The sequence below is a fragment of the Xiphias gladius genome, chromosome 5 (genome assembly GCF_016859285.1).
Source record: "Xiphias gladius isolate SHS-SW01 ecotype Sanya breed wild chromosome 5, ASM1685928v1, whole genome shotgun sequence".
NCBI classification, from domain to species: domain Eukaryota; kingdom Metazoa; phylum Chordata; class Actinopteri; order Istiophoriformes; family Xiphiidae; genus Xiphias; species Xiphias gladius.
In genome coordinates this window covers 1,615,094-1,631,674 of record NC_053404.1, presented here as the reverse complement: position 1 = coordinate 1,631,674, position 16,581 = coordinate 1,615,094, and the positions used below count along the sequence as shown (strand labels likewise).

The 16,581-nt window shown below is 49.3% G+C and overlaps 2 protein-coding genes across 5 annotated transcripts; one reads left to right on the top strand and one right to left on the bottom strand.

Moving 5' to 3' along the window:
* Positions 1-805: 805 nt before the first annotated feature.
* LOC120789819 (copine-3-like) lies at positions 806-12,515 on the bottom strand. Of its 4 annotated transcripts, none has more exons than XM_040126873.1 (16): positions 12,402-12,515; positions 10,408-10,580; positions 10,118-10,297; positions 9,952-10,026; positions 8,002-8,073; positions 7,829-7,906; positions 7,656-7,745; positions 6,841-6,939; positions 6,669-6,752; positions 6,474-6,533; positions 6,042-6,175; positions 5,146-5,200; positions 4,657-4,708; positions 4,411-4,544; positions 3,899-4,132; positions 806-2,079 (listed from the first exon to the last, which is right to left on the bottom strand). In XM_040126873.1, the coding sequence occupies exons 2-16, from the start codon at positions 10,564-10,566 to the stop codon at positions 1,960-1,962; spliced, it is 1,626 nt and encodes a 541-aa protein (XP_039982807.1). In that variant the 5' UTR covers positions 10,567-10,580; positions 12,402-12,515; the 3' UTR covers positions 806-1,959. The 4 variants fall into 4 exon arrangements, with proteins under 4 accessions (XP_039982807.1, XP_039982809.1, XP_039982806.1 ...); XM_040126875.1 differs by lacking the exon at positions 12,402-12,515 and adding an exon at positions 11,388-11,533; XM_040126872.1 differs by lacking the exon at positions 12,402-12,515 and adding an exon at positions 11,260-11,364.
* On the top strand, positions 11,892-16,378 carry rmdn1 (regulator of microtubule dynamics 1). The gene is made up of 10 exons (XM_040126879.1): positions 11,892-12,059; positions 12,427-12,532; positions 13,435-13,519; positions 13,787-13,946; positions 14,029-14,118; positions 14,204-14,259; positions 15,184-15,271; positions 15,391-15,421; positions 15,613-15,746; positions 15,884-16,378. The coding sequence occupies exons 1-10, from the start codon at positions 11,928-11,930 to the stop codon at positions 15,923-15,925; spliced, it is 924 nt and encodes a 307-aa protein (XP_039982813.1). The 5' UTR covers positions 11,892-11,927; the 3' UTR covers positions 15,926-16,378.
* The last annotated feature ends 203 nt before the right edge of the window (positions 16,379-16,581 follow it).

The following is a 16,581-nucleotide window of genomic DNA, read 5'->3' as shown; positions in this document are numbered from 1 at the left end:
AGCGAGGGTAGATTCATTTAATCCCCGTGTGTCATAGTAACCCTTTCCCCGAACTGGAGAATCAGTATTTTGACTGATGAACTTAAAATGGGTCGGACGTGGATTTTCTTTTGATCGCCGGTGTGATATAAAGTTAAGAAAATGATTTGATTGAAACGATTTAAGGTCAGTTTAAGCCATTTTCTCACTCACCCGTGGCCGTCGAAGGAAACAGAAAATACACCGCGGCCGACTAACCACGTTAGATGAAGCATGTCGTAACGTTTTGTGACCTCAACAGATGACCCGTTCCACCTCTTACTAACCCTGATACGTCACGCTTGGGTGCTGATGAAAAGGAAACCGTCTTGCTGTGGCTGCGTCTTAAACAAAGCGCTCTGGCATAAGCTTTCGCTTCGGGTGACGGTTCGTAGTAGTTGTTCTGCTGTGACGAGCCACTTCCAGTTTGCAGAGCTCGGGTCTCTGTCTAAAATGGTCCCACGCTCCAGAGGATCCTGCGCCAGGGTAGTTTCGTAGCTGCAGCTTGCTTTTTTTCCTCCGGGGAATCCGTGCTTTGACCATCGTGATCGATGATACTGGTTATGTGGATGAGTCGCCCCAGCCCTAACCGACCCGTTTAACATTTCCCTGTTTATGTTTACTTGAGAACCGCTCGTCCGAAAATGTCCGCAGTCTCCCCTGGGCTTCCTTGGGTCCTCGGTAATGCACGCAAGAAGTTTGAAGTGGATTGGATGAGCGGTTGTCGAGAAAATCAAAGGACAGACAGACAGACAGACAGACAGACAGATTTCTCCGTTTATTAGTAGGATTAGTAGGATATACTAGAGCTGGTAAAATAGATAAATATTACACATTATGTGTGTAAAATGGTCACAAACACAGCTACACAAAAGTGGAAATTTGATTAAATATTAAAAACGTGTGGAGAGACTTTGTGTACACTCTGAGAAAGACACGCAGTGAACCCAAAGGACTACTTTTCCAAGTCACAAAGCCACAAAACCTGGACTTGGACACCAGTGACTGGTGATAGTCAAGACGAAAGGGAGCATCAGCAGAACACGAGCTCAGAGGAGAACTGTGGTTCTGTGCTGTCTAGATTCCCCTGTTGCCGCAGTGAAATCGAGAGGTTGTTGTAGTTGATTCCTATCAGAAAGTTGGACCCTAGATAAACCTGAATACAGCTTCTTGGACTGTGGTGTGACTTAGGTCGACCAAGCTGTGACATCTTGTTTCCTTTATCAGACTCATGCCACAGCCACAGAAGAAGTGGCATCTTGGCGGTCACATGTTCAGTCTCTTCCTCGTTGTAAACTCGACTTTGACAGCACCGATGAAGTGAAAAACAAAACAGTGATTTCACTAAAAAAAATCTCTTCTGTTTCTAGTAGGCTGCAGCAGATGCTTATACTGTATATCTCCTAGATCTATACACCACACACTGTATGAGCACAGTGCTTTCTCGGATGACTCCAGCATTAACGCACAAAACTGGTCTCTAAGAAATACAATGGGTTAGAGCATCGAGACATTAGCAGCAGTGAAAAGGAAATACAGAGAGCAGACTGAAAAACATTTACGCAACAAAGAAGTGTTTCAGAAATAATGACATTTCGCCAACAAAGCCATATCCACACGTCACGTGCGTAGAGTACATTGCGATTACTTGAGTACTGATTGCTTGGTGACTTCATGCACAGCGAGGCATTGCGGCACTGAAATTCCTCTTTTATTCACTTTAAAAATCACGTCATCGAGTTTTAAACATCATTATATCCAGCCATGGATTTGGGGTTGATTGGGATTTATTTTTTTTATTACTTTTATTTTTCAGCCCCGTTCATGTGACAGCACGGGCTGTAAGAGAACAATTCTTGGCACCGTTCCGCACAAAACGAGTGCGCAGGAGATGCAGGCAAGTGGTAAATATGAGGTATTTGGGTTAATTATCCCACCTTTCTAGGATGGCTCAGAAACACTGGATATATTAGGGGGTTTCAGCTTGTAAGAGTTGAAGAAGGAGGCCACTTGATCAGGCAGCTCCGCCAGGACGCTCTGGGCGAGGGCCACGTTGCTTCCCTGCAACGACAATGTCACAAGAAGAAGGCGCTAGTCTTAGAGTCCGTCCCGACACCCACGCTTTCAGTATCCGTCCCCACCGGGACGCACTCGGGTTAATAAGGACATCTTGTCGCTCCCGCAATACAAATACTGCACATGGCACAATCGAGCTGAGATGATTTGTTGGAACAAATAAGCGTCAACCATACCGTACTATTGTTACAATTAGATAATAACAGTAAAAGAAACAAAAAGAAAGCTCCCATTCAGGGGCTCAGAGGATCGAGAAGCACAAGAACTGTACTGTATATAAAAGAGAAAGTAGTTTTTTACAGTCATTTTTAAGGATGGATCAGAATAACAGATTGCCAATGTTAGGTGAAAACCATCTATGCAGGTTCTGCCATAACTTTGTTGTGTTTGAACATGAATAACAACATTCATGCTGAATCCAACGTCATCAACTTCAACTTCGTCGTTTGATTACCCTTGGTCCTAAAAACAAACTATCACATTAACCGTTTAGAATCACAGCCATTTTCATACGTAGTCCCTCATTTCCAGAGGCTCAAAAGTCATTGGACAAACCAACATAATTATAAGGATTATTTTTAATACTTGGATGAAAATCCAACGACTGGCTGAAGTCTGGAACCCATGGACGTCACCCAATGCTGAGTTTGCTCCCTTTTTAGATGCTTTGCCAGGCCTTTACTGCAGCCGCCTTCAGTTGCTGCTTGTCTGTGGGTCCTTCTGCCCTAGGTTGTGTCCTCTGAGCAGACAGTTTAGCCCTGTACACTTCAGAATTCATCCTGCTACTTCTATCAGCAGTCACACCATCAATAAACACCAGGGACCCAGTTCCATTGGCAGCCATTCATGCCCATGCCACAACACTGCCTCCATCATGTCTGACAGATGATGCGGTGGCTTTGGATCAAGCCGTTCCTTTCCTTCTCCAGACTCTTCTCTTCCCATCATTCTGGTACAAGTTCATCTCGGTTTCATCTGTAGAAAGGATCTTGTTCCAGAACTGGGCAGATTTTTTTAGATGATTTCTGGCAAAGTTCTAATCTGGCCTTCCTGTTGTTGACTGTTACCATTGGTTTTCACCTTGTTGTAAACTCTCTGTATTTACATCCGTGAAGGCGTCTGTTGATTGTAGACTTTGACAATGACACACCTGCCTCCTCCAGAGTCTTCTTGATCTGACCAGATGTTGTGAAGGGGGTTTTCTTCACCAAGGAAAGAATTCTGTGATCGTCCACTTCAGTTGTCTTTCGTGGTCTTCCAGGCCTTTTGGGTGTTGCTGAGCTCTCCAGTTCATTCCTTCTTTTTAAGAATGAACCAAATAGTTAATTTGGCCACTTCTAAAGTTTCTGCCATCTGGCTGACAGGTTTGTTTTCTTCTTTCAGCCTAATGACGGCCTCCCTCCCTCACTTGCTTCGACACCTCTTTGGACCGCCTATTGAGAGTTCCCATGAATAGCTACCAAATGCTAGTTCAACACTTGGAATCAACTCCAGACCTTTTATCTGCTTCATTTGTCCTGAAATAACGAGGAAACAGGTCACACCTGGCCATGAAACCGATTGTCGGTCAACTGTCCAATTACTTTTGAGCCCCCGAAAATGAGGGACTATGTATAAAAAGAGCCATAAAGCGGTTAATGTGATATTTCTGTTAAACCCCTTGAATTAAAGCTGCACTTCAATCCCATTTTGAGGGCTTGTTTCAAAATTACGAAAGTTGCGTCCCTGTGCAAATACTTATGCACCTAACCGTACACACACTGACTCTGTTAAGGCAGTTACAAAGGTATGGGCTGCTGCTTACTTGGAAACTTCTGAAGGGCACGAACTGGACGATGTCTCGCGAGGCGACATCACCATTGGGCGAACGCAGCAATCGGTCATCACTGTCAAGGAACTCCATAGCGCTGAAGTCCGCCCCGCCCACACCCACTATGATGATAGACATGGGCAGATGAGAGGCCTGGACAATGGCGGCGCATGTCTGGTCCATGTCTGTGATCACGCCGTCTGTGATGATGAGCAGCACAAAGTATTGCTGCGGAAGGACAGAGAAAAGATCAGACGGCGGCAGATGTAAAGAACACGAAGACCCAACCCTTGCACTGCACTGGCAGTGAAGGGCACAACAAGAAGTAGAACATCAGTTTGGTATCATGCGGATTAGGAAAACAACAGGTATTATCAATAATGCCTCAATTCTAAACTCCTCATCAGACAGTCTTGCTCTCAAAACTGATATTCTAACTACTATTTGATTTAGGAGCGTCCTTAGATTTCACACTGACCACTGAGTATTTCAACACTTGCTCTTACTGAGGCCATATTCTGCTGGAGAGCTTGCCTGGCGAAGCAGGCGACGTGGTTGATAACCGGAGCAAAGTTGGTGGGACCCCAGAGCTTCACCTGGGGCAGACACTGCTGGTATGCATGCACCACACCCTCTATGCCTGCAAAACACACACACACACGCACACACAGACGAGTATAGGGCAGCAAAATGAAGCACTACTGAAGAACTTCTAACAGGCAAACATAGTGTTGTGACAAACTTAAACCTACCCGCGCAGAATGGATTTGCTGGATTGAAATTGATAGGAAACTCATGGGAAACCTGTAAGCATGATTCATAAATAGATACATGTGTAAAGGCTTGAGAACACGGTCCGTGACAATTTTACACCAACTTCTGAATTTCAAAATGGAACGAGTCAGAAAAAACACTGCATCAGAATGATTCCATAGCTGACACAGCTCAAATCAAAGGGACACCAATAATTAAGCTGTTTTAAAAGTACAGCACCCTGCCACCCCAGGTAAACGATATCATCATCCCCTTTAGGCTGGGAACGTATGAGAAGATTTTAAACCGTCGTACATTAAATCAAACACCTTCCATTGGCTTTAACACCTCAAACCGGTAAACTGCACAACCGTGAGAGTGCGGCGTGCTCGTCTTCAAGTACCACCTCACCAAGTCAGTAAGTGTCTGATGTCAAGTCTGACTAACGACAGTAAGGATTTTCAGGATTTTCCAGAGGTGCTTCTTACCTGCCAGTGGGGAGGGACCTGGGCTCCAAAACCAAAGACGGGAAACATCTTGTTACTATACAGAAAGACAGAATAAAGAGAGGTATAGGTATCCCATAGACGCATATTAAAACAAGGCAGACCTGTCACTGGATGAAAGACACTTTCCATCTGAATCCTGTAGAGTGCATCTGACCGTCTAGATGCACAGGTGCATGAGTAAGGAAATTCAAAAGATTCTTAGTACTAAGTATTTTTTAAACACAATAAACTAGGCCGACAATCGGAAGAATGCCTATCGCCCCAGCAGTGCGGCACGTGATGTCCCTGCTCAAACCAGCGTCCCCGTTAACTCGGAAAAACCGAAAGATTCTGGACAAGTATTTGGCAGGTTTTTGGGTTTTTCCTTTTTCTGTTTGTCCCAATTTTTTTTAGCATCACTCTTCCAATTCAATGTTCATCGCTTTTTGCTCGCTTGACTTTTCTTTCTCTATAAAACGGTGACATTTGCTAGCTCTGGCTACACTGGACGTGTAATTTCCCTTCCAACAAACCGATCTTTGCGGAAAAATAAAAATAAAATAAAAAAAACACAGAACGCGCTGCCAACAAACATTCTTAAAGACTACTTCTTCAGCATAAAGTGTTTCCAGGGAAAACTACTGTTACCAATAAGGTTGACGGTAGATAAGTGGGACAGTATTTCTGAGGTGGTGGCCGAATTCTAGGAAATAATTCCCCTTGGGAAAACTTTTCAGCAGCTCCTCGTTTTTGTCAAAGCTCTCCTGTGTTAACAGTGGCGTGGCTCTGCTTCCTCGTTATTCTTTCGGCCTCTGGATCGGGCCCCTTCATGACTTATCACGGGCAGACTTAGAGTTAACGTAGTTCGTGTAGGATGAAGCAGAGTTTGGGTTTACCTGTCGTAGTCCTGGATGACATTGCCCACTGCCCAGATGGCTGTCAGGTATTCATTATAGCCTTCGGGGTTGATGTAGTGGAGGGACTGGGGAGAGGTAGGATCCCCGTTGGAGCCTGTGAAGTCGATGGCGATCTGGGCCGGATCGGAGAGAGGAGGGAGGTCAAGATACTGGGGGGGGGGGAGTCTCAGCGTTCAAATGCCAATGAGAGATAGGTTAAAGATGCATGCTAACCAAAAGTAATTTTAGGGCCATGAAAAACAAAACAAAACAAAAACAAAAAAATCGAATCAAACAAAACAATTTGTTTTACTCATAAGGCAGCACAGACAGTCGGTGTGTTCGGCACACCGATTTATAAAATGGGAACATTCAGTAAGTAAAAGTATTAAAGTCGTAACATCTCTCGTCTCTGACGTTTCCAAAACTCACAGTGAAGTTGATTTGACAACCCCCCATAATATAATCCAGAAAGGTATATTCCTTCACCACCTGAAAGAGAAAGCGCCATGGTCAGCGTGATGCAGTAAAATGACACGCGTGGTCTAAAAATGAGGCAAAAGATGTGCCAAGGCGCCGCGGAGGCGGAGGGAGAGGTCGTGAAACTCCCGCGTCCTCACTCAGTACCTGGCAGCGCTTGATGCTAATGACCCCCGAGTTTTTATAGTTTTTCTTCCTCAGCTTTCTGGGGTTAATGCACTCGAATTCCGCCTGCGGGTGAGAACAGGAGTCACGTGTAAGTAAACAACAGGCGTTTCATTGGTCGAGCTGGAATCAAAAAAGGTCAAAAAGGTCTCACCGGGGAAACGTGCGTTCCCGCTTGCATCTCTGCCAGTGTGGTTTTAAAGCTCCCAATAAGGTCATGGGAGCCGTTGATGTGATGGTCATAACATTCGACCTGAGGTCAAACAGAAAAGCTGCCTGTAATGGGTCACAAAGCCACCACAAACGCCGCTGCTGACATTCACCTGAACATACCTTTCCATTTTAATTAAAAAGGCAGTATTGAATTTTAAGACCGGTGAGGAAAATCCCCCCGCACTACGGTGAGCAGTTCCTCTGTTCATGGAGGTGACATGAACGTAATCAAGACATACAGCATTCGCTATTTGTGGTCAGCAAGGAAGCTTCGTCGAATAATAAGTGTGCACTCGGTCAAGTACCGGTCAAACCCTACGATTAACAACAAAAGGTCACGACTCACATGCACAAGTAACCGGTAACATTTCACTACCGCCGTAAAGCGGTAACTAAATACAGTAAAAAGAACACAGCAAAAAACGCACACCTTCGTGTGATGCCGCCATTCATCGTGCATGCTCACACACATCGCTTATCCGGCCGGGTCACAAGCACTCCCTTGTTTTAGAAGATGGAAGCGTTGGGGGGAAAAAAAAAAAAAAGCAATTACGAGATGCATTATTAGTGTGTTAGAGCAGTGGGGTCAATCAAGCCAACAGAAGCCGATCTAACAAAATCAGAGGGGCAGAAAGAAATCGACAGTTTGAACCAACTCAGAGCAGGGGGTCGTCTAGGGAAACAGGTTATGTTAATAGGCTGCAGATTGAACACGACGAAACAAAAAATAAAAAGAAATAATAGCCAAACAGTTACCTTTATGGGCTTCTCCACATCCCCTCCGCAGAGAGATCGTACCGAGATGCGGAAGGGCCTCCATGTCGGGTTTAGGTTGTTGTACACAACCTAGACAAACAGGTTACAATGAACGTCAAGCCTGTGGTTATTCGGCGCAAGCAGGCGAATGAGCTGTCGGTGAACATCCGTACCTCCGTCCTGTGAGCCAGCTGCCATCCACTCTCTGCCAGCTTGTAGATTTCCAGGAAAGGGTCGGACCACCACAAAAACTGAACAGCCACATCCGATTAGTGATTATCAGTGCTTACACGTTCATTGAGCAAATTAAAGGGCAGTTCAAATGATAAATGATGACCTCCGGTACCTTTCTGTCCAGCCTGCGGGCTGACACCTCAAAGTCTGCCACTCTGGAGTCTGTTATTTCCTCAGCGCAGATCTAGTGTGAAAAACGAAAAAACAAAACAGGGATTGAAAAAGGGTCTGGGCAATTTTTCGTAACTGTGGACCACGTGGCAACGAGAGATAACCCAGAAACGGCGGGAACCGAGATCGGTGAACGGCACGGAGCCGATCGGTGTTTTGAACCCAGCCACGGCGGAGGGGGCAGCTATTAACCAAAAGGCACCATAGCCAGCAGCACATGCAGTCGCAGGGTGTGTCCAGTTCTTCCTTCGGGGCTCTGCGGTCGGTCTATTCATCGGCGAATACAGTCAGAACCTGTTCCTTCTAACAACTAACTTTATTTGCGCGTCGCGCAGACACGAGCCGCGAGAACCCGTTCAGACCTTCGATGAGAGGCCCTCTTCCAGTCTCCCCTGTCTGTAGGTCATTAAAAAAAACAAAACCAAAAAAACAAACAAACAAGAACAACATTTTTTCAAATAGAATTATGTATATTTCCTGTGATTTACAGGCAGACGCAGAGTTCGAATGAAACAGGCACAAAAACTAGTTGGGATAAAAATCGCTTTACACGTACAGTGGCTTCCTACAGTATTCAGAGCCCTGCGCTCATCACACACTTTGCTGTGTTGTAGGTTTAATTTCAAATGGATGAAACTGCATTTTTTGCCCGTCAACCTACACTCAATAACCCATAATGACAGAGTGAAAACAATGTTTTTAGAAATTTATTAGAAATCGAAAACTGAATTCTGTCATTTAGAAAAAGTTTTCAGACCCTTAGTTCAGTACCTTGTAGAAGCCCCTTTGGCAGCGGTAACAGCTTCCGGTCCTCTTGGTTCAGTCTCTACAAGCTTTGCACACCTGGACTTGGGCAGTTTATCCCGTTCTTCGAGGCAGATCCTCCGTCAGACTGGATGGGAAGCGTCTGTGAACAGGTTTAGGTCTGGTCTTTGACTGGGCCACTCAAGGACAGTCAGAGGCTTGTCCTGAGGCCTGTCCAGAGGCCTGTCCCGAGGCCTGTCCAGCGTCATCTTGTCTGTGTGCTTGGGGTCACTGTTGTGCTGAGAGGTGAACCGTCGCCCCGGTCTCAGGTCACCTGCATTCTGGAGCAGGTTTTCTTCAAGGACCTCTCTGTGTTTGGCTCAGTTCTGACCAGTCTCCCTGTCCCTGCCGCCGAAAAGCCCCCCCCCCACCATCACCACCACCATGGTTCTCCCACCTCTGCAGAGGACTCCTGAATACTTTCTGAAACCACTGTAAATGTACCGTATTATGGTTTTATCTCTCACAATTTCCGTCCGAATTGGTGCGTATCAAAAGTGAAACAATATTTTGAGAACCTCGAACTGTTCCGTCCCAATATTTTGAGCGATTATCACTTTAGATTTGTGAGTCCTCACAGGGATCGGTGTCATTTTCCTTGTATTTTGGGTTCCTGGCAGTTTTGTTAAATAGGAGGTCAGACTTCAAGCGGAGTTTGTGCTTATAAAAAGGACCCGATGCACGTGCAGTGAGGACAACTTAAAAGGTGTTGAAGACAAAAATGAATGCATAGGAAACTGGCAAAAAGAAGAAAAGGAAAAGAAAGAACCCGGATGAGCAAACATGCCGCAACGGCGTCAATCCTCCAGCTAGCCTCGAAAAATGAAACCTCATACAGCACACTGAAGTCTGCGCGCCCGCTCGTCTGGATCCCACTGCCGCACAGCGAGGCACGGACTGAAGTTGGCGCTTTGTGCATGAGAAAACCACCGAGAGAAGCTCGGTCTGTCGTCACCGGTGCCGTCCGCCTGGCACGCTTGCCCGAGCGCACTGCAGTGCGTCCCGTCCACGAGGAGAGCGCCTCAGTCACAGAATCGCCCCTATCACTGCTGAACGTGATTCGGAAAGGAGAAGGGAGTCCACTCACCGTGATGGTCCCACGACCGGCAGGCCTCTTGTCCTTCAGCAACAGACGTCGAGTCATCCGCCTGCTGGAAACAATCTGGACACAAAACATCGTCAGCGTCAGGGGCCAAAGGAGAGGTGGAGGAATGACGGCGTTTTCTTTTAGAGCTCTACGAGGCGAAGCTCACCTGGCCCAGGGTACACTCGAGCTCCCCCAGGAAGTCGTCGTCGCTCAGGTCGTAGGTGTTATTGTCAATATCGTACACCTCAAACTTCAGCCTCTGCAGCATCTCGAAGTAGTAGTCGATGACGAACTTCTTAGCAAACTTCGGATTCAGGCAGTTCAGGATCATCTCCGTGCGCCCGAACTGAGTCACAAGGAAAACATAAGCGTGCAACGTCAGATCAGGTCGCATGGCGTGGAAACAAAACCTTAGGCGGTCCACCTGGAAATCCTGCGCCCCGACCCGATACGGACCTCATACCAGTGGGAGCCCGAGGTGTTGATGTAGAGCGCGCACAGAGGGTCGGACTTGGAGAAGATGTCCATGTCCATGAGGTTCTCACAGGAGACGGTCAGCTCCACCTTAGTGGCCCAAGGGGTGGATCCCAGCACCGGGGCCCCGGCTGAGGCCATGGCAGCTCGCTCCGCTAGGAGAGACCACACAGATGCACCGCGGCTAGTTCACAGACAGACAGACCGACCGACCGACCGAGTACGTGCAGTGGACACAGCTTCGAGGGGCTCGCGCTAAATAGTTCTGCTGCTTTACGTTTCTACCCCGGGAGATTTCAGGGGGACGTGCTGTACCTTACCCTGCGGGGTTTTGCTGAAGCCTTGAAATTTCGTTATTTCCGTTTTTTAACACTCATTCAGTCGAGTCCAATTTTTCAGACACGGGACACGTTGCTACCTTTCAATGCGTAAACGCCCTGGACACTGTGCAGGCGGTTAACGTGAAACCATTTATAGTGACTGACGCCCCGTTAGTCGGTGTGGGTGGAGCAGCAGCAGCAGCAGCAGCAGGTTGCAGCGGTTGTAATAAAGCTCCGGCTGGTCCACCTCTCGGTTGGACGCGGATATGCTTCTATCACACAACGTAGCTTCAACGGGCCTGAATGCTCAAGTCCAAAAGCGTGCGTGTGTGTGTGTGTGTGTGTGTGTGTGTGTGTGTGTGTGTGTGTGTGTGTGTGTGTGTGTGTGTGTGTGTGTGTGTGCGCGTGGCGACGCCCGATGCACCAGCTCCAACACTAGCGACCAGAACAGTCTCCTCAGCGACAACCGCAGCCCCCCCTTCTTGTCAGCCGAAGCTCACTCGGACTTATTTACCTGTTTGCTCGGTGACAAGTCGGTCCCGCGACCGGCCGCCGGCGCTCGTTCGTACGTAACGCTTATCTGACAAGAACAGCTGGGGACCCGGGGCGGAGCCGCCGGTCTGCGCGGCCCAGCCGACCCACCTGCTCCGGCCGCCTCGGTCGCTCCGCTAGCCCCCTCGCGTTCCCTCGGGTTACCGATAACGTCGGGACCGCCCGGTCGCGCGTGTCCCACTAAATGAAACGAAGAACACTTTATAGCGACACCGTGCTGCGCGATAAGCGGGAAAGTGTCAGGGCGGAACTCTCGCGGGTGTCGGCTGTTTCTCGTCGACTGCGTGCGCAGGGGACACCCCCCCCCCACCGGGGTGCGTTCAAGAAAGCAACCGCTTCAGCCGCGCTAAGAGGTGCCGGCTGGAAATGAGATGTCTCCGAAAAGGTTTGTTTGTCGAGATACGTGCGAGGTTTTGCTACAAACCGCTGAATCAACTCCAGGACAGAAGAAATAATATAAATGAGGGATAAAATGAGCGGAGGTGAAAAAACTCAAGGCGAACGCTGCGCGTTGTTGTCCTTTTGCAACGTTCCCGGTTTGTGCTCTTGAATGCTCCCCTGTTGGTCTCGGCTATAAGTTCGCGATTCCGCGGGGGCCCGCGACTACTGCGCCTGTGGACCTCGGACCGGATGGCTGGAAGACTGCTGACGCGGTTTGTGAGCTGGACCTTGCCGTCGGCGTCCGGCGCAGTGGGCACCGCGGTCAGGGGGACGCGCCGGTTTTACCGGACCGCTGTCGGGAGGACCGCCGCCGCCCCGACCGTAAATAGCGATGCGCTTTATTCTCACGCTGCTGTTTGCCCGCACGAAACCGTTGATCTGCGGACAGATGCTGGCGGGGGGTGAGGGTTTATCTGTGCCGAGCGGCTGCTGCTGCTCTGGTGATGTAGGTGAAAGGGCAGCGGTGCAGTTTAACTGCACTGGAAGTGCAGGAAACTCTCCTCTGAACAGGGCACTGACCTCCACACTGGCCCTCTGTCGGGTTACCTGGGGTCAGCTCAGGCTGAAAGATGAGGGAGGGGTGGGTTGGTGGGTTGGTCGGTGGGTGGGTGAGTGGGGGGGGCAGCCAGTAGCCAGCAGCCAGCAACCACCTTAACCCCTTACCTGTCGCTTCCTTCCCTCTGCACAGAGCGGAAGAGCTGCGTTCCTCCTGGGGCTCCCTGCGCTCTCCTGCCTGGGCTACGAGGCTTATCGCCGGGTGCGGACTTCAGCCGTGCTCCACGCTGCAGGAAAAGGTAGTTGGCAAACTGCGCTCCATGGGACGTGGTCAGAGGCAGCGGGTCCGCGTCACGTGGGAACTGTATTCAGTCGTTCCAAGAGCACGTGAAACTGGAGTAATCACAGCGACGCGGTCCCAGACTGCACGCGTTCACTAGACGCAGGGTGGAACAGCTGCGCGTATCGAAACACCACAGCTCCAGAGAGAGCGAATCCCTCTGGAGCCTGATCCGTCCTGACCGTCCTCTGCAGATGTGTCCGCGCGTTCATTTTGTCCCGGGGGGGGGCGTCTGGTCGTAAACTGTCCACCTCCGCGCGGAGGACAGTTCCTCTGCGGGGGCTTCATCCGGGGACGGGCCGCAAAGCGAAACTCCACAGTTGCAAACCGCTCTGGATTCCGGTTCGCCTGTCACTCGGGTCCCGTCATAGACGTCGTCAACGAATGACAACAGGTGTCGGTGTCGCACGTCCCAGTCAGGAGGTCTCCGCGCAACGACTTCCTCTTTAGATGCAGATGAGGCAGGACCGCAGACTGATCCACAGCGAGCCTGCGTTCGGCCCGCTTCCCACCGAGGCACGTTAAGGCTGGGTCGCTGGAAAACGCACAGTCGGCCCCCGGAGCCTCCGCGTTGTTCCCCCGCACCTCCCAGACCCGACTCAGAAGTCTGGTGTCAGGAGTTCACGCTCGTTCGTTGCGGCGTTTTGTTTTATCGGAGTGCTCCCACTCGCGTCGACGGACAGAAAAAGGCGCGTTACTCCGTCGCGCGGGAGAACTGCGCGGCCGCGACCCGCAATTCATTATCAACACGTCTGACCCTCAACTTCTTTTAATAGTCAGTTTTTGTGCAGCGAATGAAATGTCAGAAAACAGTGAAATGTGGCCCCTTGTTGTTCCCTGCTGTGTTTGGTGCCCGCGCAGAGGAGGTTTTGGAGCAGGCTGACTACCTGTACAGCTGTGCAGAGACGGAGAAACTCTACCGGCTGCTGCTGCACTACAAGGACAGGTGAGGACGCTGCGGCTCCGTCCGCTCTCCCCGCCAGTTACCGGCTAGTTTCGGCGCATTTTACTACCTGTCTGATTAATTTTATTTATTTTTTTCCGTCCTTGCTGATTGTTCCATATAGAACCGTAGAATGCATTTGCCTCTGCCGGCAGGGGGCGCCAGAGTAGAACATTTAATAACGAACCCCACATCTACAATATCAGAGGTGGACAGCAATGACTAGTCTCGCGGTCTCTCACACATCTGCCTGCACTCGTGTCCGTCCAGCGACGACGCCGAGTTCCTGTGGAGGCTGGCCCGGGCGTCTCGGGATCTGTCCCTCCTGCCCGACGTGGAGGCCGAGCGCAAGAAGCAGCTGGTGTTCGGGGCCTTCGAGTTCGCCAAGAGGGCGCTGGAGAAAGACGACGGGTGCTTCGCAGCGCACAAGGTAAACCGGCGCTTCTAGTGCCTCGCCGTCCCCCTCACGTGGATGTTTTTTAACTCTCAGCCTTGTTCCTCTCCCGACGCAGTGGTACGCCGTGTGTCTCAGTGATGTCGGGGACTACGAGGGAGTCAAGGTGAAAATTGGGAACTCGTACATCATCCGGGAACATCTAGAGGTGAGCGGACGTCTGGGCCAACGCGCCGCTATCGCTGCATCGCCTTGAACGAGACTCTGAAGTGAAACGTGTGTCTTTTTCCTAGAGGGCCGTCGAGCTCAACCCCAGAGACGCCACCTCCTTACACATCCTGGGTCACTGGTGAGACTTTTTGTTTTCTGCCACATGAAGTCAAACGTGGGTGAAAGCGTAGGACCAGCCAAGCCTGCCTTTAGACTGGACAGCTCGGGGCGATTCTTCCCAGACTCCGCAGAGATTAAGGGGCCTGATGGACGCCGGCAGTGGGACTGTGTGTGTGTGTGTGTGTGTGTGTGGGGGGTGAAGACTCTGCAGAACCAATGTGTCTTGGCAAAAATAAAACACTTGTCTCTATTTGTTTCCGAAGGAACGCAAAAGCACGCTGGATAGAAACCAGACGGGAAGAGAGTGTGTGTGAAAACACAAGTATTCAAATCTTCCCCACAGAAAAACACTGTTGCTATTCTTAAAGCCAACACTCTGGCTTCACTCGTCAGTGTTGTTGCTTTTCCCCGCGTTTGCCAGCAGAGGTTTACAGGGACAGACCACAGCCTGTGTCGTGTGCCACGCGGGAAGTGCTGCCATTTCTTTCTTGCGACCGGCAGAAACGAACGTCGCCGTGGCTTCCGAGCCGCGACGGGCCGGGTGCTCCGCCAGCTTAGGGTGTGAAGGCGACGTGTAATTAGCGTCCCCGGGTCGAGTCCGGCCCGGCTTATTGTCTTCACCACATGGAGACAAAAGTGCCACAAAGACCCGTAGGAGTCGGGACTCAGCGTCCACAGCCGCGCTGGCAGCTCTGGGTCCGGGGGTCAGCAGTTCATCCTCAGGGGGACATGAATGCCTGAACCACGTGTCAGTGTAGTCAACTCACTGAACTAACAATGGCTGAGCTCCATTAAGCGTCCCCGGAAGGCAGTTGTTAATAATGTTTATAGCTACACCTGCATGTTTGTGTGGAACCAGAACTTCAGGCTGTTTACGGGAAAACTGCACTGGGCAGCTTCTCAGGCTTTGGCTCATGAAATCCTCATGTCTCGTCTTTCTTAGGTGCTTTGCGTTTGCCGAGCTGCCGTGGTACCAACGCAAGGTGGCTGCTGTCATTTTTTCATCACCACCCGTGTCCACATATAAGGAGGTGAGGACGCCTCGGTCTTCGTCACTCGTCCTTTGTTTTGCTCCCCACTGCAGCGACTGAAGTTAAAACAGCTTCAGGCTGAGGGGACATCTGTCACTGTTTTTGTCTGTCTCTTTCAGGCTTTGGAATTCTTCCTGAAAGCCGAGGAAGGTAAAATGCCGCATACTAATAAACTCACCAAGGCAGCCACTGAAGAGCGGCCGATCTCCCGTTGGCTGCAGCTCAGAGTCTCAAAAAAAAAAAAAAAAAATTCAAGACAGCACTGCACTTGTAAATGATTTCTTTAAAGGTTTAAAAATCACTCACTCTACGTAAATTTCTGCATGATTTATTTCCCTCAGTTGACCCTGACTTCTACAGTAAAAACCTGCTAATGCTGGGAAAGACCTACATGGCCATGAAGGACAAGCAGAAAGCACTGCACTGGTTAACCAAAGCGCGAGAGTACCCTGCCCGCACACCGGAAGACAAAGAGGTGCGTGCACTAGTGTGACCTCGCTGCGTTCACGCGGGGAAGATGTTGAAAAGCCCGCTGGAAGCTTGATGCACGACCGGTACGGGCTGACGTGAACGTACTCGCTTTGTTCACAGTGTGTCTGTTCCTCCATAAAGGTCCATAAAGAAGCCATCGACCTCCTGAAGAAGCTGGGATGAAGCCCCGTTTACCACCGAGTGGAACACGACGCCTTTCACCACTTCAGGAATGTTTAGTAATTGCCAACAAAGTGTGTTGTTCCTATTATTTTGTTTTCTGTTTTCTTTTTTTAATTATTGATAGTGGAATTGTAATAAGTGACCTGAACTCACTCATTCCTTTGAGATGATAGGCCTGTGTCGAAACATCCAGCTTGTGGTTGATGTAAAACCACAATACAAGTACAAATCCAGGATACGTTACATGATCAGTCGCTGTATCTGTTGAAGCAAACAACACATTTTGTGTTTTAAGGGAAAAAGCTGCATATTGTAAGTGACATTTTTAGAACTTGTCCATGTTTTAATTGAGAGAAATGTGACCAATGTCACCACCAACCTGTATCTGTATAACAGTTCAAGCACAAGTAGCTGGTTTCTCCGATTCAGTAAATGTTACTCAAGTTTTCTGCATTTACTGTGATGTTTTAACTGGAACCCAGTTTGTTTGTTTGTTTGTTTTTTTTTTTTTTTGCGCGTCTTTTGACATTTTATTTAATCCCTTCCGGACCAGTGGAGTTGTAGTCTGGACCGTTAAATCTGCCTGTACACTGAAAGTGTTTCTTTAAACCAAACGAAAGACCCTGGTCACAAATGCACCTTGAGCAGAACAATGT